The sequence below is a fragment of the Martes martes genome, assembly GCF_963455335.1.
Source record: "Martes martes genome assembly, chromosome: 16".
NCBI lineage: Eukaryota > Metazoa > Chordata > Mammalia > Carnivora > Mustelidae > Martes > Martes martes.
This window is the reverse complement of record NC_137904.1, coordinates 58646015-58670673: the sequence shown is the minus strand read 5'-3', so window position 1 is coordinate 58670673 and position 24659 is coordinate 58646015. Positions and strand designations below refer to the sequence as shown.

The following is a 24659-nucleotide window of genomic DNA, read 5'->3' as shown; positions in this document are numbered from 1 at the left end:
CACTACTGTAGTGTCACAGTCAGAAATGATGTCTCCATGTATCACACACACACACACGCACGCACGCACACACACACATCAAGGACACACTCTCCATGTGCCACGCTGTAAGTAGGGAGCTACAGCCGTTCCCTCTGGTCTCAGGAAAGGCCTCTCTCCTGCCAAGGCCTCCTCCAGACCCCAAGGGCCCTTCAGGGACTCAACAGTCAACTTGAACTCAGATCCCCTTGTCCCAGGCTCCTCTGGTAAGGGGTCACCCTCGGCTGTGTTTTCCAGGTTGTTGGTCTCTGCGTGGCCCCACCTCTGTGACGGGCACCTTGGGGGGATCCGTGAGAGTGCAGTGTCAGTACGAGGAGGAATTCAAAGAGATTCCCAAATACTGGTGCAAGAACCCATGTGTGAGGAAGATGGTAAAGACCAAAGGGGCAGACAGAGAAGTGAGGAAGGGCCGTGTGTCCATCAGGGACCATCCTGCACACCTCACCTTCACAGTGACCTTGGAGAACCTTAAAGAGGATGATGCTGGAACATACCAGTGTGGGATTGATACATCACTCCTCCAAGGATATTTTCGTGACCGCACCTTCCCAGTTTTGGTGTCTGTGGATCCAGGTGAGCTATGCACATCCCTCCCCCCACACCAGCACCAGGGCTGCCTGAAACATGGGCTCATTACCCCGGCCCCAGCGGGAAAGCGGGGGGACGTCGGATAGAAGAGCGGGGGGAGGATGCAGTGGGTGACGCAGGACACCAGGGGTGTGCCTGTGTGTGTCCATGGATGTGCGTATGTGTGTTGTGTCTGTGTATATGTCCATGTGTGTCTAGATCTGTGTGCAGGCGTTGTGTTGTCTGTACACTCACATAAGCACATGCACGGGTCTGGCTGACCTCAGTGTGCCCCGCCCAGACACACTCTCACACCTAAAGCTCTCCCAGGGTGGGCAGTGCGAATGGCCCTAGTCTGGGGACGACTGTCTGCCTCCCTGTCCTGCCAAAGGTCCTGACCACGCTGAAGGTGTCCTGAGCCTCTTCCTGGACCTCTCTCTGTCTTCCCAATGGGGAACGACCGTAGGGCACAGGCTCCTCTCTCTTACTGGCTGCCCAGGACCCCAGGGCTCTAACAGGACATCACTGTGTCCTGGATGGTTCCTGAGCACCAGCCTCACAGCTGTGATCCTGGGGGTCTGCACCAGCCTCAACAGGGGCCCAAGAGGGAGCCCCAGACCCTAATGTGGGGCTTCTGTGAGCATTTGGGGAATATCCTGCCCCTCCAGCTTGACCCTCCCCATTCCTTCCATCATCTTGTCCCCATAGGAGGGAACCCAGAGAAACCGCTGAAAGCTCCCCTCAGACAAAGGAGGGGAAAAAATGAGAAAAAGGAGTTCTTAGGTCCTATAGCCCCAAATATACTTCCATGTGCTGCAAAGAATTCTTTACTAGAACCCTGTTTTTGTTTCCTGAGAACCACATGGAGTTCATCCTTCTGAGTGTTCAGGTTTTTGTCTTCTGTTCTTATTCTGATGTTGGCCCTGGCTGCTCTGACCTCCTTCCTGCAGGTCGTCTCTCTCACACGGGGCATTTCCCTCCCAGGCCCCTCGTGGGTTCCTATTTAACAGTGAGGAGCCGAGTGTCCTCGGACACCACCGCCTGGAAGAGAAAGACCATATTCCAGTTGGTCTCAGGACAGGGAACTTTCTGTGTGGTGCCCTGGGTGTGTGTCTGTCTCACTAGATCTTTCTTTCCGTCTATCCTTCCATCCCGAGGCCACCCAGGTTCAGAGTTCTGGCTGAGAGTTGGGGGGCTGAGTGCACTGAGTGCCAGGATCCATCATTCAGTGGGGACTCTGCTGAGTGCCCTGTTTCATGATCCTCACTCCAGACATCAGCCCTGCCTGAGGACACGGCCCCCACCCCCAGCTCTGGATCAATCTCTACAGAGGAAAGCTCAGCCCATCCTCTGCCAGGAGAAACCAGGTTTGGGGTGGCTGAGCCCAGAGCCCTGAGCTCCCTCCACACACTGTCCCATGCCCTGCTGGGAGGATGCTCTGCCTCTGAAATCGCCCACCTGGCCAGGGTGCACCTGCAGAGGGGGCCGGGGAGGCCGGAGTTCCAGGCAGGCCTGGGTGTGGCTGTGGGAGGATGTGGAGCCCAAACACCTGTCCAGACGGCCTGAGTGACCAGGACTATGTGAGTCGGAGCCACACAGCTGACAGAGAGTGGGAGAGCCCGGGGGAGGACAGCAGGACTGACATGTGCTTCCCCCCAAGCCAGCACTGCAACCCTCAGCTTTTCGTGGCTCACCAACTTTCCAGAATTTTACGTGACCCTGCCCGCCCTCACATGGAGCACCACACCCCCACAGGAGTCCGCCAGTTCCAGCCAACATCCTGGGTAAGGGACTAGCAGCTGGAGACCTTTGACACCTGGGTGATTTCTGGGGAACATGGAGAACAGAGCTATGTGTGTGTGACTGTCGTGGCCTCGGTCCCACACTTATTTACCAATTCCACACCTAACTGTGGAAGTCCTACCATGTGCTGGGTGCCTTTCTACGGATACAGCCCTGGGCCACCGAGATACAGTCCTGCTCTGACAAAAGTTGGGAAATTCACACAGTGGACAACTCAACCTGAGAACAGATGGCGAGGTCGAGAGCTTCTAGAAAGGCCCCGTGTGGGGAGGGGACACAGCACTTGTGAGGAGCTGGCGTGGGGACAGTTACTGGGGCCCCCAGGGGAGGGACTGGCCATGAGCTGAGCTTGGGGTGGTCACTCCTGGACGCTGATGGATGTTGTTGAGCAGTTTCAGTAGAAGAGCTTCTCCAGCGATCATACTGAAGCTGAGTCCAGACTAGGTTGAGAGAGGAGAGCTTTCATAAGGGAGCACTTCACCCTCAAAATCTGCCCCCGCAGGAGCAAGTGAGTGTTGAGGGTTGTGGGTTCAGAGAGCTGTTTCTGGGAGCCAGAGCCTCCTGGGTCCCCTCTCTCCCGTTCTCTCCATTCCTCACCACCACATCCTCATGTGTCTGCTGTGTCCTGATGCTCAGGGTCAAGTCTTGACTGGAGGACAGGAGACTGGGGCCCTCGGTGCAGGGCCATCCAGCTTTGAGGCTGAGATTGATTTCTGAGGCCACAGGACCTGAGCACGAAGGCAGGTGGGGGCAGAGCGTGGGCTCCTGTCCAGGAGGAAACTCCTGCCAGTCACCATGTCCCTCCCACAGGTCCCTGCTCGGCAGCGTCCACTTCCTGCTCCTCATTCTGCTGAAGGTGCCCCTGTTTCTGATGATGCTCAGTGCCGTGCTCTGGGTCAACAGGCCTCAGTGGGCAATTTGTGGGCACCAGCGTCAGCCTGATGAAGACAACCTGCAGCCCTCCTTGCCCATCGATATCCTGCCCAGAAACACCACCACTCAGACTAGGAGAGGAAGAACTTCTGGCCCCAGACCTGTCTCCTCTTCCCTTATTGCCAAAAACTGGTAACAAACAAGTCATTCAATACTTGAATGAAGCAATGAGATCCATCACACCCACAGGTCGCTGTGTGTGGGTTTTTGCTGGGGAGAATGGGGGAGGGACGCCCTAGGACTCCTAACTTGCTAGCAGAGAGCACCGAGCACAGCCCAGGTGACCAGAGAGCCCGAGCTGAGGGAAGGCCTGCTTGGCAATGACCTTGTCCTCCTGAGAACCCCCAGTGCAGGCTCTCAACGCAACATTCCTTCCTTTCTACGACCACTCACCAAATATTCACCAAGAGCTGTGTAGCACCAGGCTTGTTTCTAGGTGCTGGGAAGAAAGCAGTCAACAAAACAAGGCCTTTCTATTCTAAGGGGTGGTTTTGAAAACTAAATAAAGAACATTGGTTTATAAGTAGAAGTGTCATGAAGAGGAATGGATGAGAGTTCAACGAATGGGGTGACAGAGGACAGGAATAGACTCTTTTATTATTATTATTGTTATTATTATTATGTTCAGTTAACCACTGTAGAGGACATCATTAGTTTTCGATGTAGTGCTCAGTGGTTCATTAGTTGCATGGAGCACCCAGTGCTCATCACAACACGTGCCCTCGGTAATACCCATCACCCGGCGACTCCATTCCCCCACCCACATTCCCTCGAAAACCCTCAGTTTGTTTCCCAGAGTCCATATTCTCTCACGATTCGTCTCCTGTTGGGTGAGAGCCTCAGGCAGTTGAGGGAGGGACGGCAGAAGGTCTGAACAAAGGCAAAGCTCAGGCCAGGGGAGGGTCCTGAGAGGCCAGTGGGCAGGAATTTGGGGGTCAGGTAGATGGATAGGCAAGGCAAGCAGATGGAACCCAGCAAAGAATTATGCACCCTGACGGAGTGAGGTTTGTTCCAGGTAGAGAAGGCTGGTTCAGCTTCGAAAAGTGAATCACTGTAGTCCACCATACCAAAGTACGGAGGAAAAAATCATAGGATCATATCAAATGACACTGGGAAAGCATAGGACAAACTCCGATACCCACTCATGATCAAAAAGAAACTCATGAAAATGAGAGTATTTTTAAGAAGGAATTTCTTAGTTTTAAGAAAGAATAAGAAGGAATTTCCTCGACTTGATGAAGATCACCTAAACGGAAAATACAGCTAACATTATAGTTAGTGATCAAAAACTGAGTTTTCCCTGTACGATCCTGAGCAAGGCTGAGATGCCCCCTCTCACCCTGTAGTCATCTTAGTCATGGAAATTCTGGCCATTGCCGTTAAGTCAGGTAAAGAAATGAGGGCATAGAGAATGCAGAAGAAGAACAAAGCTGACCCTGTTTGCAGATGACATACTTGTCTATGTAGACAATCTCAAGCAATCTACCACACCTCATAGAACTAAGAGGTGAGTTCATCAGGTCATGCGATATAAGATGAACACACATCAGTCAATCTCATGTCCATATACGAACAAGTGAACATACGGAAACCTGATTAAAAATGCATTCCATTTACACTTACTCCAAAGAAAATGAGATGCTTAGGTATAAGCATAACCAAATATGTCCTGGATATGGATGCCCCAAATGACAAAATGCTGATGTTGGAAATCAAAGAAAATTTATATAAATAGAAGGCCATTTTCCCTATACCTGAGCTCTCACCTATCTGACAGAAACCCAAATATCCTTCTTCCATGGGGCTCCAGAATTTCCATGAGCTCTGGCCCTCTGTCTGGAGGGATCTGGAGGGATCATGACAGGCCTTGATACTCGACTACAAAAGACATTTCTTTTTTTTAGTTTTTTAACTGAAATTCAATTAATTAACATATATTGTATTCCTAGTTTCAGAGGTAGGAGTTAGTGAGTCGTCGTCAGTCTTACATCACACCCAGGGCTCATTACATCACGTGCCCTCCGTAATGTCCATCACCCAGTTACCCCATCCCCCCAACCCACTCCCTCCAGCAAACCTCAGTTTGTTTCCTATGCTCAAGAGTCTCTTATATTTTGCACAAAAGGCATTTCTAGTTCCCAACCTCCAGGATGACCCTGAAGGTAACACCCAGAGCACACTTGGGGCAGCTCTTCACGCCACCAAAAGATGGCGATAGTGGCCCTTTGCAGAACTTCTGGGCTTCCCTTCTGCAAAGATTTAAAAATAATTCTCTAACAGGATTGCTTCTCAGCTGCCGAGTCCCCTGGGATGATTCAAATACTCTGATCCTGGCCACCCCAGGGGTTAGAACTAGACCCACTGCATCCTGATGACCTTTCCTCCTCCAGCTCAGTCCTACAGCCTGCTTCCCTCCCCAAGCCCCATCCTTCTCACCAGCCTGAGCTGTGTCTCCCTGGGCTCAACTAGAGGTGGATCGAGACATTTACAGCCCAGAGCTCGAGATGCAAGCAGGGGTCTGGAGCCCAAAGGGTGGTTCAGACTAGAATAAGTCAGGACCCTCACCACCTGTGCCCAGGGGAAGGTACAGAACCAGGCAGAAAGACAGGACACCTCGGACTCTAGCCCAGCACTTCAGCTTTACTGAGAAGCAGTGCCCCATGGCTCTCCTGGAATTCGTACTCCCTGGAAGAGGTCGATAGACCCAGTGCCCCCTCCTGACCACGGCCAGCTGACATGGACCTTGGAATGGTGACAACTGGCGATACTTCCTCTTATTGCCCAGGAGTGAGGGAAGCAGCTCTTTCAAGGACTCCCTGGGATCCGTGCCAGCAAGGTCTAAGGAAAGGTGGCTGAGGGGATGGGAAACGAGGAGACATGGTGCCAGCACCAAGAAGATGGGCAGAAATGGGCAGGAGGTTGGGGTGGGAGGGTCCATCTTGTAGCACAAGGAGAGAAGCCTGCCCTTTGGCTCTGGCCTGGCCTCCCATTAGCAACCTCAAAAGTCATCTTTAACATTATGTCTAAACTGAATTATCAATACAATCACAGGGCTGCCCTGCCTTACGTGTTCATCCTGCTATTTCTACATGTGTCTTATTCTAACCAACCACAAGTGAATTAACTTTGTGATTCAGGAATCATTTTTCTAGGCCAATTAATTATGCCTTATGACCACTGGCATATCCAAAAGTTGACTTATATACACGCTCATGAGCTGTGGGTACACAGCATAGGGACCTCTCCCAGGGTCCTAGAGATAAACCTATGCCTGTGGGGACACCGTCAGAGAGTAGGGACACCTGAGGCTCCAGGTGCAGGCAGGCCGGGGAACTCTTCATCCTCCAAGCTGACATCGGGACCCAAGCCAAGCACTTACCTCTTCCCACTCTCAAATAGCCCAGAATGTCTGTAACCCTACTTTGACATCCCTCTTTTCTTCAGATGCTGAGAGCTTCACCAAACAAAAGTCTCCCAGGCGTCTCTGAGCCTCACAGAGGCCCTAGAGCCAAAGAGGAGTAAAGCAGATACTTCTGATTCCAGCCCAAGGAAAGGCACTAACATTTGCCTCCAACTGGGTCTTTGCTTCATCACTATTTCCCTTGCACAACGAAGACCCAGTTCACGTGGGGATGGTCCCCATGCTCTTCCATGCTCAGCACGCTGACATCCTGGGTGTTTTCTCTGTGTTTCTCTGTAGTAGCGCCTTGAAACACCTGCATTCCGACAACTCTAGGAGATGTCCTGGGAGGCCACGCTGCAGGTGAGAGGAAGTGATGAGGTTTTGGCTCTTCGTGTTGAGTCCTCACAGGGATCTTCCTGAATGAGGTCCTCGTGTGCAGTCTTGGGGTTGACGAAGTCCGTCGCCACGGGGTCAGATACACACGTGTGTCAATGAGGCTTCCCTGGACAAACGGAACCAGTAGGAGAAGCATGCCTATGAAGAGTTCATTAACGGAATAGGCTCCCACGGTGATGGGAACTGAGGAGTACCCAAGAGAGCTGGTGGTGAAATCCATTCTGAGTTCAAGGGCCTGAGAGCCCGGAGTACAGAGGGTGGGAAAAGATGGCGTCCCAGCTGCAGCCATCAGCAGCAAGGGGGGAATTCCTCCCTCCTCTGCTGGTCATCCACTTCTACTCAGACCCTCAACAGACTGGATGGGATGAGGCCCACCCACCCCAGAGAGGGCACCTACCTCACTGAGTCCACGGATTCAAATGCTCATCTCCTCCAGAAACGTGCTCCCAGACACACCCAAGATCATCTTCCATCTGAGCAGCCCGTGGACAGTGAACCCATAATGTGAACCATCACACCGCGGACTCAAACCGGAAGTCAAATTTCTGTTGTAATTGCTCTGTGCACCTGGTGGGTCTTCCAACTTCTCCGCTCAGCCACGAGCTGCAGAAACTCAAGTTTTGAGAAAAGGAAGATGCACCGGGAAGTGCAGGAGAGATGGAAGCGAAGGTGGTGGGCTGAGAAGACTGAAGAAACCCTGAGTCCCTGTCACGTTTCTCAATATGTGTTCCAATGGCCACCAGCTGCCTGACAAACCCTCTCATTCTGCAGGCCCTCTCCTGGGTCTGAAGATGGTGCTTCTCCCTCTTGCTGGTTGCTGGCCACTCTCTGCCCGCCAGCATCATGGTCTGAGGGAAAGGCACTTGAGCAGTCAAACCAGAGGAATGTCACCATTGTACTGAGAGGAGAGAGGATTGCTGTAATGCCAGGAGGAAGAGAGGATATGAGCAGACGGAGATGCTAGAAGAAATATTAATGGGGAGGGGCAGAGAGAGGAATCCTTGATAATGGATTAGATTGCAATAACTCTGGGAATATTGTGGCCTTCGATTGGGTAAGATAGTGTGGAGGAGGAGCAGATCTGGGCAGAGAGTGTTTAGGGGGAAATTGATAGACTTGATTGAGCATGACAAGTTTGAGGAGTTGGCATAACCCAGGCAAGATGTTGGGTCCTGCACCATGACCTGCCTCCCTACCATTTCCAGCATAAACTCACTCCAAATCCATCACGTCATGAGAATTAGCCACTCTGAGTTAGGACAGACCCACCTCCCCACCTCCTGGCAAGGACTATGCCCCAACTCTGCACCTTGTAGAGGCCCCTGGTCACCATGTGAACCCAAAAGGGACACCGACAGCCAGTGCTTTGGCAGACCACCCTCTTGTTACACAACGGCCCTTTGTGCCACTGGATGGAGAGGAGAAGCCCAGGCTCAGCTTCACATGGCCCCAACGTCCCATCAGCTCCTTCAGTCTCTGGACCCCCTTGTCCATTGTCAGTCCTCTGCCCTGAGAGTCACAGTAGAGTGGACTTTGCAAAGAAGAAAGAGTCACAGTGAGGTGCGCACGGGGTTGGTGATGGCCATTCCATGTCCATTTTTCAGAACAGGGAAACACACAGGAGGGAAGAAAGTCTGTGGATTTGTACCCTGGTTAGAAACCCAGCACCCAAATGGAACCTTTGAAAGCATCAGAGGTCATAGTTCCAACTCGTGTGGCCAAGGAGAGCAGGGGTCCCATGGGGACTGTGGGGGCTAGGAGCTGCAGGCTGGGCGGTCCTAACACCACTGTGGTCACCGCGGATGCCTGAGATGGTGGGCTGTGTAGGGGCTCCACCCTGGACGTGGTCCATCCTGACCACGAGGAAATGACATGTCATCGGGGTGGGGACATTCCCCTGAGGAAATGCTCATAGCGTTGCTCCATTGTATGGGGCGAGTGTGGACAGTGAGAGGAGCAGATGTTGGCTGTGGAAGGGGACAGCAATCCTAATCCAGTCCTGGACCAGGAGTTGTCTTGTCATCGGGATTGAGTGGATCTGGGACATCAGGTCCAGGACTCTGCCTCCGCCCTTGCTGCTTCTGTCCCCCAGCTTCCTGCAACCCATCCAGCTTGAGTCAGCGTGGAAGAAGATTGTGAGACCAAACACAGGCAGGACGAGGAAGTAGAGGCCCCAGAAAGCAGAAGTGAGCCCTGCAGAGAGGACGCTCTGTGAGGAGGACTGAAATTGTCCCCGTCAGGAGCCTGGCATTGCTGTGGGTGACGTCTGTGCTGCAGACATGACCCCAGGGGACGGGAGGCCGTGGCTGGCTGCAGCCTTGCTCCTTCTGCAGGTCCCAGGTGAGCGGGGCTGAGCCTGGGCAGGGAAGTCTGTCCTGGGTGGGAGGGAGGGAGACAGGGGGAGAGGGGTGTGAGGCAGCCCAAGGGGAGGAGGAGGATGTGGGAGGGAAGACAGAGAGCAGAGACGATTCTCAGATGGACCAGCACTTCCTCTAGCAGTGACCAGGAGGATTCAGTGCATAAGCGGGTGAGTCGTGTCCACTGTGCCAGAAAGAGCGGCCCTGACAAGAGGGGAGGCCAGTGACCAGCACTACTGTAGTGTCACAGTCAGAAATGACGTCTCCGTGCATCACACACACACACACACACACACATCAAGGACACACTCTCCTTGTGCCACGCTGTAAGTAGGGAGCTATAGCCGTTCCCTCTGGTCTCAGGAAAGGCCTCTCTCCTGCCAAGGCCTCCTCCAGACCCCGAGGGCCCTTCAGGGACTCAACAGTCAACTTGAACTCAGATCCCCTTGTCCCAGGCCCCTCTGGTGAAGGGTCACCCTCGGCTGTGTTTTCCAGGTTGTTGGTCTCTGCATGGCCCCCCCTCCGTGACAGGCACCGTGGGGGGATCCGTGAGCGTGCAGTGTCAGTACGAGGAGGAATTCAAAGAGATTCCCAAGTACTGGTGCAAAAGCCCGTGTGTGTGGAGTACGGTAAAGACCAGAGAGGCAGACAGAGAAGTGAGGAAGGGCCGTGTGTCCATCAGGGACCATCCTGTAAACCTCACCTTCACAGTGACCTTGGAGAGCCTCACAGAGGATGATGCCGGGACATACCGGTGTGGGATCGATTTCTCAGGGAAACCAGGGTATTTGTTCGACCGCACCTTCCAAGTTGTATTGTCTGTGACCCCAGGTGAGCTGTGCACACCCCTCCCCCGACACTAGCACCAGGGCTGCCTGAGACATGGGCTGATCACCCCGACCCCAGCAGGAATGTGGGAGGACGTGGGGTAGAAGAGCGGGGGGAGGATGCAGTGGGTGACACAGGACACCAAGGATGTGCCTGTGTGTGTCCATGTATGTGTGTATGCGTGTTGTGTCACTGTGTATATTCATGTGTGTCTAGGTCTGTGTGCAGGCGTTGTGTTGTCTGTACACTCATACAAGCACATGCACAATTCTGGCTGACCTCAATGTGCCCCCCCGACACACTCTCACACCTAAAGCTCTCCCAGGGTGGGCAGTGCGAATGGCCCTGAGTCTGGGGATGACTGACTGCCTCCCTGTCCTGCCAAGGGTCCTGTCCACGCCGAAGGTGTCCTGAGCTGGACCTCTCTCTGTCCTCCCAATGGGGAACGACCTTAGGGCACTGGCTCCTCTCCCTTACTGGCTGCCCAGGACCCCAGGGCTCTAACAGGACATCACTGTGTCCTGGTGGGTTCCTGAGCACCAGCCTCACAGCTGTGATCCTGGGGGTCTGCCCTGGCCTCGACAGGGACCCAAGAAGGAGCCCCAGACCCTGATGTGGGGCTTCTGTGAGCATTTGGGGAACACCCTGGCCCTCCACCCTGCCCCTCCCCAACATCCTCTGGCAACTTGTCCCAGGAAACCTAGAAAAAAAAAACCCTGAGAGCTCCGCCAGACAAAGGAGAAAAATGAAATCTCAGGTCCTATGGCCCCAAACATATTTCCATGTGCTGCAAAGAATTCTTCCTTACTAGAGCCCTGTTTTTGTTTCCTGAGAACCACATGGAGTTCATCCTTCTAAATGTTTAGGTTTTTACCTTCTGTTCTTATCCAATGTCCCTGGTTCCCCTGTGGTCCTTCTTGTAACTCTTTTTCTCTCTCACACAGGAGATTTCCCTCTCAGGCCCCTTGTGGGTTCCTATTTAACAGTGAGTGGCTGACTGTCCTCGGACACCACTGCCTGGAAGAGAAAGACCATTGTCCAGTTGGTCTCAGGACAGGGAACTTTCTGTGTGGTGCCCTGGGTGTGTGTCTGTGTCACTAGATCTTTCTTTCTGTCTATCCTTCCATCCCGAGGCCACCGAGGTTCAGAGTTCTGGCTGAGAGTTGGGGGGCTGAGTGCACTGAGTGCCAGGATCCATCATTCAGTGGGGACTCTGCGGAGCGCCCTGTTTCATGATCCTCACTCCAGACATCAGCCCTGCCTGAGGACACGGCCCCCAGCCCCAGCTCTGTATGAATCTCTACAGAGAAAAGCTCAGCCCATCCTCTGCCAGGGGAAACCAGGGGCAGGGTGGCTGAGCCCAGAGCCCTGAGCTCCTTCCACACACTGTCCCATGCCCTGCTGGGAGGATGCTCTGCCTCTGAAATCGCCCACCTGGCCAGGGTGCACCTGCAGAGGGGGCCGGGGAGGCCGGAGTTCCAGGCAGACCTGGGTGTGGCTGACACCTGTTCAGATGGCCTGAGTGACCAGGACTATGTGAGTCGGAGCCACACAGCTGACAGAGAGTGGGAGAGCCCAGGGGAGGACTGCAGGACTGACATGTGCTTCTTCCCCAGCCAGCACTTCAACCCCCAGCTCTGTGAGGCCCCCCAGCGCTCCAGGTCGTCACAGGACCCTGCCAGCCCCCACATGGGACACTGTGACACGGAAGGAGTCCTCCACTTCCAGCCAGCGTCCTGGGTAAGGGGCGAGCAGCTGGAGACCTTTGACACCTGGGTGATTTCTGGAGAACACGGAGGGCTGAGGAGTGTGGGTGTGACTGTCTCGGCCTCCATCCTGCTTTATTTCCCAATTCCACACCTAACTGTGGAAGTCCTACCATGTGCCAAGCCCTCTCCTACGGACACAGCCCTGAGCCACCGAGACACAGTCCTGCTCTGACAAAAGCTGGGAAATTCACACATTGGACGACCCAACCTGAGACCAGATGGGTCAGGGAGAGCACGTGCGGGAGAGCGATGGGGGTGGGACTGCTCTTCAATATACAATGATCAGGGAGTCATTGACCGTGAGAGGACATTTCCCCAGAGACCTGTAGGATTGGGGGAGCTGGCACTGAGGTATCTGTAGAAATCGGGCTCCGGGGACAGGGAAGACAAGTGCAAATGTGTTTGCAAAGGGGCCGTTCAGGACCCAGCCCAGATCGGGTGCTCTGGGGGCCCCTGTGCTCTCTCTCCTGCTTCCCCCACCCCACCAGGCTCCCGACCAAGAGTCTTCCTGTTGAAGACCAGGCCTCAGAGGGAGAGGAGAGGTGAGTGGGGTCATTCATTCCCTCCATCATTAACCACTGAATCCCAAGGCTAAGGTTTGGAGGGACCACACAGGTGCCAGATGGACCCTGGGACTAAAGCAAACGCTTCCAGTCCCTCATGGGAACTACTGGTTATGGGAGAGCAGACATTCGACAAGCAACCCAGCACTGATTTCTAGTCCACAGACAGGGTCACTGCCCATGGGGAGGTATTAGACAGAACTCTTTTCTGTGTTCTATCTAAGGTCCTGCCTACTACCTGGGGTCTCCTTCTAGTCACTCCATAGCCAGGCCCTCTCCATGTCCACATCCTGTCTCAAGGGCAATGTTAGCCTGAGGGTCGCAGAAGTGGTCTGATGATGGGGTGGCCCCAGCCATGGACCCACCTGGCCTGATCTCTGTGTGGACTATTGTGGCCTCAGGATAAGGGCACAGGACAGAAGGAAAGTGGAAGGTACTAGGGCATTTCCCTGATGACACTGCCTGTCACCATGTCCCCCACAGGTCACTACTGAGCAACATCTACTTTCCTCTCCTTCCTGGTCTTCCTGGAGGTGCCCCTGGTCCTGAGCATGCTCAGTGCCGTCCTCTGAGGGAACAGGCCTCAGAGGGGATCCGGGGGCAGGTGGCATCAGCTCGTTAGAGCCAGTAACACCAACTGCCATTAATGGATAGGAAGATGGGGTGCACGGGAAGACGGTGGGCATGATGAAAGGAATCCAGATTCACTGAAAACAAGTGACAAAGAGCCTGTTTGGGTTTGGATGTCCTCAAATCAGATGGGGAGACAAGGACTTAGGTGCAATTAGGTTATGGAATGATGATCCCAGGAAGCACAGGGAGGGAACAAGGAGGTGGGTAAAGCCAACGACGCGTGCTTTGATGGAGGAGCTATCACAGGGCAACTGGGCTCCGTCACTGGGTATCCTCGGAGGTGCTGCGTAGGACGCACCCCAGAGCTGTGCCACGAGCCCTGAGGAAGCTGAGGCAGTGATCAACATCCATCTGTCCTCACGGGGGGGACGATGCTGGGGCTTCCTGTTGCTCACAGAAAGGGAGGGGAGTCCCCTGACCTCGAGAGTACTGCGGGCAGAGGGGCTTCCTATATTCTCACAGAGTGATGAGGGAAGGCCCCTCATCTGGAGAAAGAGTATGGCAGGCAGAGGGTCCCTCCTGGGGACATGGATTCTGTGCCATTTCTGGCCTGTTCTGCTCAGCGAGCCGAGCTCTCCTATAGCTAAAGAGAGTCCTCAGGCAAAGAGGTGAGGGAACCGGAGTGGGGGACCCACTGGCCGGTCCAAGACTGTCCACAGCCACCTGGAGTTCAAGTGGGCAAAGAGGATATGAGCCGGGGTGCCAAGCGGGTGTGCAAGAGGGTCCCAGTGTGACCTTGGAGAGGACATCAGCCAAACCACAGGCTGAGAGCCAGGCGAGGGGCTGGCGAGGTGGAGAGCTTCTAGAAAGGTCCCGTGTGGGGAGGGGACACAGCACTTGTGAGGAGCTGGCGTGGGGACAGTTACTGGGGCCCCCAGGGGAGGGACTGGCCATGAGCTGAGCTTGGGGTGGTCACTCCTGGACGCTGATGGATGTTGTTGAGCAGTTTCAGTAGAAGAGCTTCTCCCGCGATCATATTGAAGCTGAGTCCAGACTAGGTTGAGAGAGGAGAGCTTTCATAAGGGAGCACTTCACCCTCAAAATCTGCCCCCGCAGGAGCAAGTGAGTGTTGAGGGTTGTGGGTTCAGAGAGCTGTTTCTGGGAGCCAGAGCCTCCTGGGTCCCCTCTCTCCCGTTCTCTCCATTCCTCACCACCACATCCTCATGTGTCTGCTGTGTCCTGATGCTCAGGGTCAAGTCTTGACTGGAGGACAGGAGACTGGGGCCCTCGGTGCAGGGCCATCCAGCTTTGAGGCTGAGATTGATTTCTGAGGCCACAGGACCTGAGCACGAAGGCAGGTGGGGGCAGAGCGTGGGCTCCTGTCCAGGAGGAAACTCCGGCCAGTCACCGTGTCCCTCCCACAGGTCCCTGCTCGGCAGCGTCCACTTCCTGCTCCTCATTCTGCTGAAGGTGCCCCTGTTTCTGATGATGCTCAGTGCCGTGCTCTGGGTCAACAGGCCTCAGTGGGCAATTTGTGGGCACCAGCGTCAGCCTGATGAAGACAACCTGCAGCCCTCCTTGCCCATCGATATCCTGCCCAGAGACACCACCACTCAGACTAGGAGAGGAAGAACTTCTGGCCCCAGACCTGTCTCCTCTCCCCTTATTGCCAAAAACTGGTAACAAACAAGTCATTCAATACTTGAATGAAGCAATGAGATCCATCACACCCACAGGTCGATGTGTGTGGGTTTTTGCTGGGGAGAATGGGGGAGGGACGCCCTAGGACTCCTAGCTTGCTAGCAGAGAACACCGAGCACAGCCCAGGTGACCAGAGAGCCCGAGCTGAGGGAAGGCCTGCTTGGCAATGACCTTGTCCTCCTGAGAACCCCCAGTGCAGGCTCTCAACGCAACATTCCTTCCTTTCTACAACCACTCACCAAATATTCACCAAGACCTGTGTAGCACCAGGCTTGTTTCTAGGTGCTGGGAAGAAAGCAGTCAACAAAACAGGGCCTTTCTATTCTAAGGGGTGGTTTTGAAAACTAAGTAAAGAACATTGGTTTATAAGTAGAAGTGTCATGAAGAGGAATGGATGAGAGTTCAACGAATGGGGTGACAGAGGACAGGAGTGGACTCTTTGATTATTATTATTATTATTGTTATTATGTTCAGTTAACCACTGTAGAGGACATCATTAGTTTTCGATGTAGTGCTCAGTGGTTCATTAGTTGCATGGAGCACCCAGTGCTCATCACAACACGTGCCCTCGGTAATACCCATCACCCAGCTACTCCATTCCCCCACCCACATCCCCTCGAAAACCCTTGGTTTGTTTCCCAGAGTCCATATTCTCTCACGATTCGTCTCCTGTTGGGTGAGAGCCTCAGGCAGTTGAGGGAGGGACGGCAGAAGGTCTGAACAAAGGCAAAGCTCAGGCCAGGGGAGGGTCCTGAGAGGCCAGTGGGCAGGAATCTGAGGGTCAGGTAGATGGATAGGCAAGGCAAGCAGATGGAACCCAGCAAAGAATTATGCACCCTGACGGAGTGAGATTTGTTCCAGGTAGAGAGGGCTGGTTCAGCTTCGAAAAGTGAATCACTGTAGTCCACGATACCAAAGTAAGGAGGAAAAAATCATAGGATCATATCAAATGACACTGGGAAAGCATAGGACAAACTCAAATACCCACTCAAGATCAAAAAGAAACTCATAAAAATAAGAGTACTTTTAAGAAGAAATTTCTTAGTTTTAAGAAGGAATAAGAAGGAATTTCCTCGACTTGATGAGGATCAGCTAAAAGAAAAATACAGCTAACATTATAGTTAGTGATCAAAAACTGAGTTTTCCCTGTAAGATCCTGAGCAAGGCCGAGATGCCCCCTCTCACCATGTAGTCAACTTAGCCATGGAAATTCTGGCCATTGCAGTAGGTCAGATAAAGAAATGAGGGCATAGAGAATGGAGAAGAAGAATAAAGCTGACCCTGTTTGCAGATGACATAATTGTCTATGTAGACAATCTCAAGCAATCTACCACACCTCATAGAACTAAGAGGTGAGTTCATCAGGTCATGCGATACAAGATGAACACACATCAGTCAATCACATGTCCATATACGAACAAGTGAACATATGGAAACCTGATTAAAAATGCATTCCATTTACACTTACTCCAAAGAAAATGAGATGCTTAGGTATAAGCATAACCAAATATGTCCTGAATATGGATGCCCAAAATGACATAATGCTGATGTTGGAAATCAAAGAAAATTTATATAAATAGAAGGCAATTCTCTCTAAACCCGAGCTCTCATCTAACTGACTGAATACCAAATATCCTTCTTCCATTTGGCTCCAAAATTTCCATGAGCTCTGGTCCTCTGTCTGGAGGGATCTGGAGGGATCATGACAGGCCTTGATACTCGAAAACAAAAGACATTTCTTTTTTTTAGTTTTTTAACTGAAATTCAATTAATTAACATATATTATATTCCTAGTTTCAGAGGTAGGAGTTAGTGAGTCATCAGTCTTACATCACACCCAGGGCTCATTACATCACGTGCCCTCCGTAATGTCCACCACCCAGTTACCCCATCCCCCCAATCCACCTCGTTCAGCAAACCTCAGTTTGTTTCCTATGCTCAAGAGTCTCTTATGTTTTGCACAAAAGGCATTTCTATTCCCCAGCCTCCAGGATGAGAATAAAGGTAACACCCAGAGCACACTCGTGGCTGTTCTTCAAGCCACCAAAAGATGGAGATAGTGACCATTTCCCAAACTTCTGGGCAGCCCCTTCTTCAAGGACTTAAAAAGAATTCTCTAACAGGATTGCTTCTCAGCTGCTAGGTCTGCTGGGATGATTCAAATACTCTGATCCTGGCCACCCCAGGGGTTAGAACTAGACCCACTGTATCCTGGGTCTAGTTGACCTAGATGACCTTTCCTCCTCCGGCTCAGCCCTACAGCCTGCTTCCCTCCCCAAGCCCCATCCTGCTCACCAGCCTGAGCTCTGTCTCCCTTGCGCTCAACTAGAGGTGGACCCAGACATTCACAGTCCAGAGCTCGAGATGCAAGCAGGGGCCCGGAGCCCAAAGAGTAGATCAGAAGAGAATAAGTCAGGACCCTCACCACCTGTGCCCAGGGGAGGGTACAGAACCAGGCAGAAAGACAGGACACCTCGGACTCTAGCCCAGCACTTCAGCTTAATTGAGAAGCAGTGCCCCATGGCTCTTCTGGAATTTGTACTTCCTGGAAGAGTTCGATAGACCCAGTGCCCCCTCCTGACCACAGCCAGCTGACATGGAACTTGGTATGGTGACATCTGGCGATACTTCCTCTTATTGCCCAGGAGTGAGGGAAGCAGCTCTTTCAAGGACTCCCTGGGATCCGTGCCAACAAGGTCTAAGGAAAGGTGGCTGAGGGGATGGGAAACGAGGAGACATGGTGCCAGGACCAAGAAGATGGGCAGAAATGGGCAGGAGGTTGGGGTGGGAGGGTCCATCTTGCAGTGCAAGGAGAGAAGCCTGCCCTTTGGCTCTCTCCTGGCCTCCTGTTAGCAGCCTCAATTGTTGTCTTTAACATATTGTCTAAACTGAATTATCAATACAATCACTGGGCTGCCCTGACTTAAATCTTCATTCTACTATTTCTATATGTGTCTTATTCGAACTAAACACAAGTAAATTAACTTTGTGATTCAGGAATCATTTTCCTAGACCAATTAGTATAGTCTGGTCGACATCTTGACCACAACGTTGTGAAAGAGACATGCTGAGCCACAACCACCCAGATAAGCCACTCTCAGATTTGCGACTCTCAGCAAGTGTGAGATAATAAATATTAATTGTTTTCAGCCACTAACTTCAGGGGGAACTTGTTAGACCACCATAGATACCACATCTCATTGGACCATAGTTGTCTAGGGCCATGTCTGCAGCCAATTTTGTGTTTATTCATTGACTCCATCACTCATTCACTCGTTCTATGAACAGTTATCAGAAGGCGACTATTGGTCGCAAAGTGCAGTTGGCTACTGACTTGTTATGTGATGAATGAAGCAGACCCAGAATGCTGCTATGATATGAGCTCTATCTTAGTGGTGGAGATGCACAGAGACCACCAAAAGTAAACATATGACAAGATTCAGTGAACTATGCAGGAAATAAACAGGGGTTGGTGATTGAGACAACAGGGTGACCCTAGGAAGAGTGATCGAAGAGGCCTTTCTAAAGGAGTACATCCAAGGTACAATATAAAGAGTAAGAAGGAAGAAGCAGTGAGAAGAGGTGGGCAGAGGATCCAAGGAGAGGGACAAGCAGGTGCTAAGGCCCTGGGGAAGGGTGGGCACAGTGGATAGAACATGGAGCACATTGTGGTGGGGGAGCACATAGAAATGCAGAACCCAGGAGTGGCTGGGCCACTCAGACCATGTAAGCCAAGCACAGAGAGGGGGTTTCATCTGAAGGACTTGGGACCAAGGGTGTACTGGCTACTTTTGAGTTTTGTTGAAGAGCTCTCTTGCTGGTGAGTGGAACAGAGGGAGGACAAAACTCGAGGGGACTGGGAGGAACAGGGATGGCACTATTACACTGAGAGGAGAGATGATTGCTGTAATGTCAGGAGGAAGAGAGGATATGGGCAGGTGGAGATGCTAGAAGAAATAATAATGGGGAGGGGCAGAGAGAGGAATTCTGGATGGCAGGGTCTGGTTGCAATAACTCTGGGAATGCTGTGGCCTTAGATCAGGAAGAGATAGTGTGGAGGAGGACAGATCTGGACAGAGAGTGTTTAGGGGGAAATTGATTGACCTGGTTGTGCATGTCAAGTTTGAGGAGTTGGCATAACCCAGGCAAGATGTCAGGCCCTGCTCTGTGACCCACCTCCCTACCATTTCCAGAGTAAACTCACCCCAAACCCATCATGTCACGAGAACAAGCCACTCTGAGGACAGACCCACCTCCCCACCTCCTGGCATGGACTATCCCCCAATTCTGCTCTTGGAAGAAGCCCCCGGCCACCATGTAAACCCAAAATGGACACGGGCAGCCAGTGCTTTGGCAGACCACCCTCTTCTTACACAATGGCTCCTCTTGCCACTGGATGGAGAGGAGAAGCCCAGTCTCAGCTTCACATGTCCCCAACGTCCCATCAGATCCTTCAATCTCTGGACCCTCTTGTCCATTGTCAGTCCTCTGCCCTGAGAGTCACAGTAGAGTGGACATTCCAAACAAGAAGGAGTCAAAATGAGATGCACGTGGGATTGGTGATGGCTGTTCCATGTCCGTGTCTTGAGAACAGAGAAACACACGGGGGGGAAGCACACCTGGGGAATTAGTACCCTGGTTTGGAACCCAGAACCCAAATGGAACCTTTGAAAGCATCAGAGGTCACAGTGTCAATTTGCGTGGCCAGAGGAGATCAAGGGTCTCACGGCGACTGTGGGTGCTCAGAGCTGCAGGTTGGGGGGTCCTAACACCACTGTGGTCACCACGGATGCCTGAGAAGATGGGCTGCTGGGGGCTCCACCCCGGACATGGTCCATCCTGACCAGAAGGAAGTGACACGTCACAGGGTTGCGTACATTCCACTGAGCAGGAAATGCTCCCGTGTTGCTCTATTTGTGGGGCGAGTGTGGACAGTGATAGGAGCAGATATTGGCTGCGAAAGGGGACAGAAATCCCAGTCCACTCCTGGACCAGGAACTGTCTTGTCATCGGGATTGAGTGGATTCGGGCACCAGGTCCAGGACTCTGCCTCCGCCCTCGCTGCTTCTGTCCCCAGCTTCCTGCACCCCAACCTCCTTGAGTCAACGTGGAAGAAGATTTTGAGACCAAACACGGGCAGGACGAGGAAGCAAAGAGGTCTCAGAAAGCAGAAGTGGGCCCTGCAGAGAGGACCCTCTGTGAGAGACTTGAAATTGCCCCCCTCAGGAGCCTGGCATTTCTGTGGGTGACGTCTGTGCTGCAGACATGACCCCAGGGGACGGGAGGCCGTGGCTGGCTGCAGCACTGCTCCTTCTGCAGGTCCCAGGTGAGCGGGGCTGAGCCTGGGCAGGGAAGTCTGCCCTGGGTGGGAGGGAGGGAGACGGGGGGATGGGGGTGGGGGGCAGGGGAGAGGAGGAGGACGTGGGAGGGAGGAGGGAGAGCAGAGAAGATTCTCGGATCGGCCGGCACTGCCTCAGCAGTGACCAGGAGGATTCAGTGCATAAAGCAAGTGAGTCATGTCCAGTATAGTGGACAGAACAGCCCTGAGTGGAGGGGCTCCTGTGACCACCATTACTGTAGTGTCACAGTCAGAAACAAGGTCTTAGTGCATCTCACACACACACACACACACACATACACACACCCCAAGGAAACCTTGGTCCACTCCATGGGGAGGAAGGTACATCTGCTTTCTGATCTCAGGAAGGCCTGTCTCCTGCCAAGGCCTCCTCCAGACCCCTAGGGCCCTTCAGGGACTCAATGGTCACCTTGACCTCTGATCCCCTTGACCCGGGCCCACCTGGTGAAGGGTTACACTTGGCTGTGTTTTCCAGGCTGTTCGTGTCTGAGTGGCCCCACCTCCGTGACGGGCCCCGTTGGGGGAACCCTGAGTGTGCAGTGTCAGTATGAAGAGGAATTCAGAGAGAATGCCAAGTACTGGTGCAAAAGCCCATGCTTGGGGGATATTGTGGTGACCAAAGAAGCAGACATAGAAGTGAGGAAGGACCGTTTGTCCATCAGGGACCGTCCTGCAAACCTGACCTTCACAGTGACCTTGGAGAACCTCACAGAAAGTGATGCAGGAACATACCGGTGTGGGATCGATACATCATTGCTCCCAGAATATTTGCTGGACCTCAACTTCCAAGTTGCGTTGTCTGTGACCCCAGGTGAGCTGTGCATACGCCTTCCCCGACACCAGCACCAGCTGCCTGAGACTTGGGCTGATCACCCCGACCCTGTCAGGAAAGTGGTGGGACATGGGATAGAAGAGCGGGGTGAGGATGGGTTGGGTGACACAGGACACTGGGGGTGTGCCTGTGTGTGTGTGTGTGTGTGTGTGTGTGTGTGTGTGTGTGTGTGGTGCATTCGGTCTGTGTATATGTCTGCGTGTTTAAGTGTGTGTGCAGGTATTGTGTTGTCTGCACACTCACACAAGCACATGCACACCTCTAGCTGACCTAAGCGTCTCAGTGTGCCCTGCACTGTCACACTGTCATGCCTAAAGCTCTCCCAGGGTGGGCAGTGGGAATGGCCCTGAGTCTGGGGACAGCTGTCTGCCTTCCTGTCCTGACAAGGGTCCTGTCCATGCTGAAAGTGTCCTGAGCCTCTTTTTGGATGTCTCTCTGTCCTCCCAATGGGGAACGGGACCCTAGGGCTTTGGCTCCTCTCCCTTACTGGCTGCCCAGGACCCCAGGGCTCTAATAGGACATCACTGTGTCTTGGAAGGTTCCTGAGCACCAGCCTCACAGCTGTGATGCTGGGGGTCTGCAGCTGCCTCAACAGGGGCCCAAGAAGGAGCCCCAGACCCTGATACAGGGATTCTGTTTCATGATCCTCACTCCAGACATCAGCCCTGCCTGAGGACATGGCCCCCACCCCCAGCTCTGGATCAATCTCCACAGAGGAAAGCTCAGCCCATCCTCTGCCAGGGGAAACCAGGGGCGGGGTGGCTGAGCCCAGAGCCCGGAGCTCCTTCCACACACTGTCCCATGCCCTGCTGGGAGGATGCTCTGCCTCTGAAATCGCCCACCTGGCCAGGGTGCACCTGCAGAGGGGGCTGGGGAGGCCAGAGTTCCAGGCAGGCCTGCGTGTGGCTGTGGGAGGTTGTGGAGCCCGGACACCTGTCCAGATGGCCTGAGTGGCCACGGCTATGTGAGTCGGAGCCACACAGCTGACAGAGAGTGGGAGAGCCCAGGGGAGGACTGCAGGACTGACATGTGCTTCCCCCCCAGCCAGCACTGCAACCCCTGGCTCTGTGAGGCCCTCCAGCACCCTTGATGTGGTTTTGGAATATGGGTGAGGTTTGGTGGGGTGGGGTCCAGAGCTTACAACCAAGAAAGAATCCTTGAGACATCTTTGGTGCAAAATGGTGGTTTCATTAAAGTTCAGGGACGGGACCCCAGGGCAGAAAGTGCTGTTGCCTGGGCTTGTGAGGGATGGCTGATTGTATACTTGGAAGTTTGGGGAGGTGAGGAAAAGGGAGGTTTCAGAAGGCTTTTCATGTGTTAAAGAAGACTCACAGGATACTGGAGGCCTTGCCATTGTCAGTGTTAGGGTTCTTTTTCCCTCTAGGAAGGCGTTGCCATGAAGATAGCTGGGGAGTTCCTGGAGGAGTGTCACCTGTCCCACCCAGGAGTATGGGGGGTGGGGCTGTGGGTGTCAGCTTTGGCTTCTCCTCAGCCTGCCTTCTCCTCCCTCATCAATCCCAGGTCTTCAGTCGACCCTGCCAGACCCCAAACAGAAGACCACGACCTCGCAGGAGTCCCCCAGTTCCAGCCAACATCCTGGGTAAGGGGCTAGCAGCTGGAGACCTTTGACAGCTGGTGATATCTGGGGAACACAGGGGGCTGAGGTGTGTGGGTGTGACTGTCGTGGCCTCAGTCCCATACTTATGTACCAATTCCTCACCTAACTGTGGAAGTCCTACCATGTACCAGACCCTCTTCTAGGGATATAGCCCTGAGCCACCAAGACACAGTCTGGCTCTGACAAAAGTTGGGAAATTCACACGTTGAAGAAGTCAACACATTCATCAAAAGAGGAAATGCCAGCTCATGATGAGTGCTTGGGGGAACAAGGACAGATGGGTGGGGGAGAGCATGTGTGGGGAGTGATGGGAGGCAGGATTGCTCTTCAATACACAAAGATCAGGGAGTCCTGGCCGGTGAGAGGACATTTCCCTGGAGACCTGTAGGACTGGGGGAGCTGGCGCTCAGGTATCTGCAGAAATTGGGCTCTGGGGACAGGGAAGACAAGTGCCAGTGTTGTGCAAAGGGGGCCTTCATGTCCCGGCGCAGGCCTGGTGTTCTTTGGGGCCCCTGCAGTCTCTCCCCTGCTCTCCACCCCACAGGCCCTCACCTAGGAGTCATCCTATTGAAGACCAGGCTTCTAAGGGAGAGAAAAGGTGAGTGGGGTCATTCATTCCCTCCATCGTTAATCACTGAATCTCAAGGGTAAGGTTAGGAGGCACCACACAGGTGCCAGATGGACCCTAGGACTAAAGCAAAACAGTCCCTCCAGTCCCTTCCAGTCCCTCATGGGAAATACTGGTTATGGGAGAGCAGACATTAGACAAGTAAACTAGTGCTGATTTCTAGTCCACAGATAGGATAAGGCCCAATGGGGAGGGCTTAGATAGAACCCTTTTCCTAGGTTCTATCTAAGGTCCCACCTGCTCCCTGCGATCTCCCTTATGTCACTCCAATAGCCAGGCCCTCTCCATGTTCAAAGTCCTGTCTCAAGGGCAATTGTTAGCCTGAGGGTCATGGGAGTATCTGTTATGTGGGACTGTCCCGCCCATGCACCCACCTGGGCCTGATCTCTGTGTGGACTATTGTAGCCTCAGGACATGGGCACAGGGACAGAAGGAAAGTGGAGGGTACCAGGGCATCTCCCCAAGGACGTGGCTCACTGCCTGTCACTGTCCCCCACAGGTCCCTGCTCAGCAGAATCTACTTCCGGCTCCTGGTCTTCCTGGAGGTGCCCCTGGTCCTGAGCATGCTCAGTGCTGTCCTCTGAGGGAACAGGCCTCAGAGGGGATCTGGGGTGGGGAGGCGGCATCAGCCAATAACTAAAATCAGTAACACCAATTGCCCTTTGATGACCTGCCCAGCAACACAGCCCATCTGATGGATGGGAATGGCCTTCTGACCAACACATGCAGCCACCGTCCTTATTTCATTCAGAATACTCTGCAAACTTTTTTGTAACTCCCTTGCAATCTTTCATAGACACAAAGAGTGTTCCCAATAAATGCATACTCCTTAAAGCCCAAATACTCTTCAACCCTTGGGTGCCCACCTCACAGCTCAAGTAATTACGATTTCTGAAGTCCCAAGCTGTCCTCTGAGGAAACCAAGTATGAATCTTACATTCATGTTCTCCTTGTTTTCTTCATGGGTTTGCCATATATATGCATATATATTTTCAATCTATATACTTATATTTTTTAGCAGTCCCCAAGTTTACTTTTTTTTTTTTAAAAAGATCTTATTTATTTGACAGAGAGACACAACAAGAGAGGGAACATAAGCAGGGGGAGTGGGAGAGAGAGAAGCAGGCTTCCTGCTGAGCAGGGAGCCCAATGTGGGACTCGATCCCAGGACCCTGGGATCATGACCTGAGCTGAAGGCAAATGCTTAAAACTGAGCCACCCAGGCGCCCCTCCCAAGTTTACTTTTATTTTTACTTTTCCCAGCTTTATTTAGATATAACTGACACATAA

The 24659-nt window shown here is 53.0% G+C and overlaps 2 protein-coding genes across 2 annotated transcripts; both read left to right on the top strand.

Moving 5' to 3' along the window:
* Positions 1-9065: 9065 nt before the first annotated feature.
* LOC308357687 (protein CD300H-like) lies at positions 9066-14965 on the top strand. The gene is made up of 4 exons (XM_080827410.1): positions 9066-9481; positions 9994-10329; positions 11943-12066; positions 14656-14965. The coding sequence occupies exons 1-4, from the start codon at positions 9421-9423 to the stop codon at positions 14912-14914; spliced, it is 780 nt and encodes a 259-aa protein (XP_080683536.1). The 5' UTR covers positions 9066-9420; the 3' UTR covers positions 14915-14965.
* Positions 14966-20197: 5232 nt separating this feature from the next.
* Positions 20198-23953, top strand: LOC308357215 (CMRF35-like molecule 6; the record flags this gene model as incomplete). The annotated part of the gene is made up of 5 exons (XM_080826680.1): positions 20198-20258; positions 20767-21102; positions 22645-22723; positions 23286-23339; positions 23869-23953. The coding sequence occupies 5 exons, from the start codon at positions 20198-20200 to the stop codon at positions 23951-23953; spliced, it is 615 nt and encodes a 204-aa protein (XP_080682806.1).
* Between the last annotated feature and the right edge of the window lie 706 nt (positions 23954-24659).

Excerpts from the sequence above, each read along its gene's own strand:
- LOC308357687 (XM_080827410.1), top strand. The coding sequence starts at position 9,421 with ATGACCCCAGGGGACGGGAGGCCGTGGCTGGCTGCAGCCTTGCTCCTT. Across the intron at positions 9,482-9,993 it reads GCTCCTTCTGCAGGTCCCAG|GTTGTTGGTCTCTGCATGGC; the intron begins GTGAGCGGGGCT and ends TGTGTTTTCCAG. Across the intron at positions 12,067-14,655 it reads ACTTCCAGCCAGCGTCCTGG|GTCCCTGCTCGGCAGCGTCC; the intron begins GTAAGGGGCGAG and ends TCCCTCCCACAG.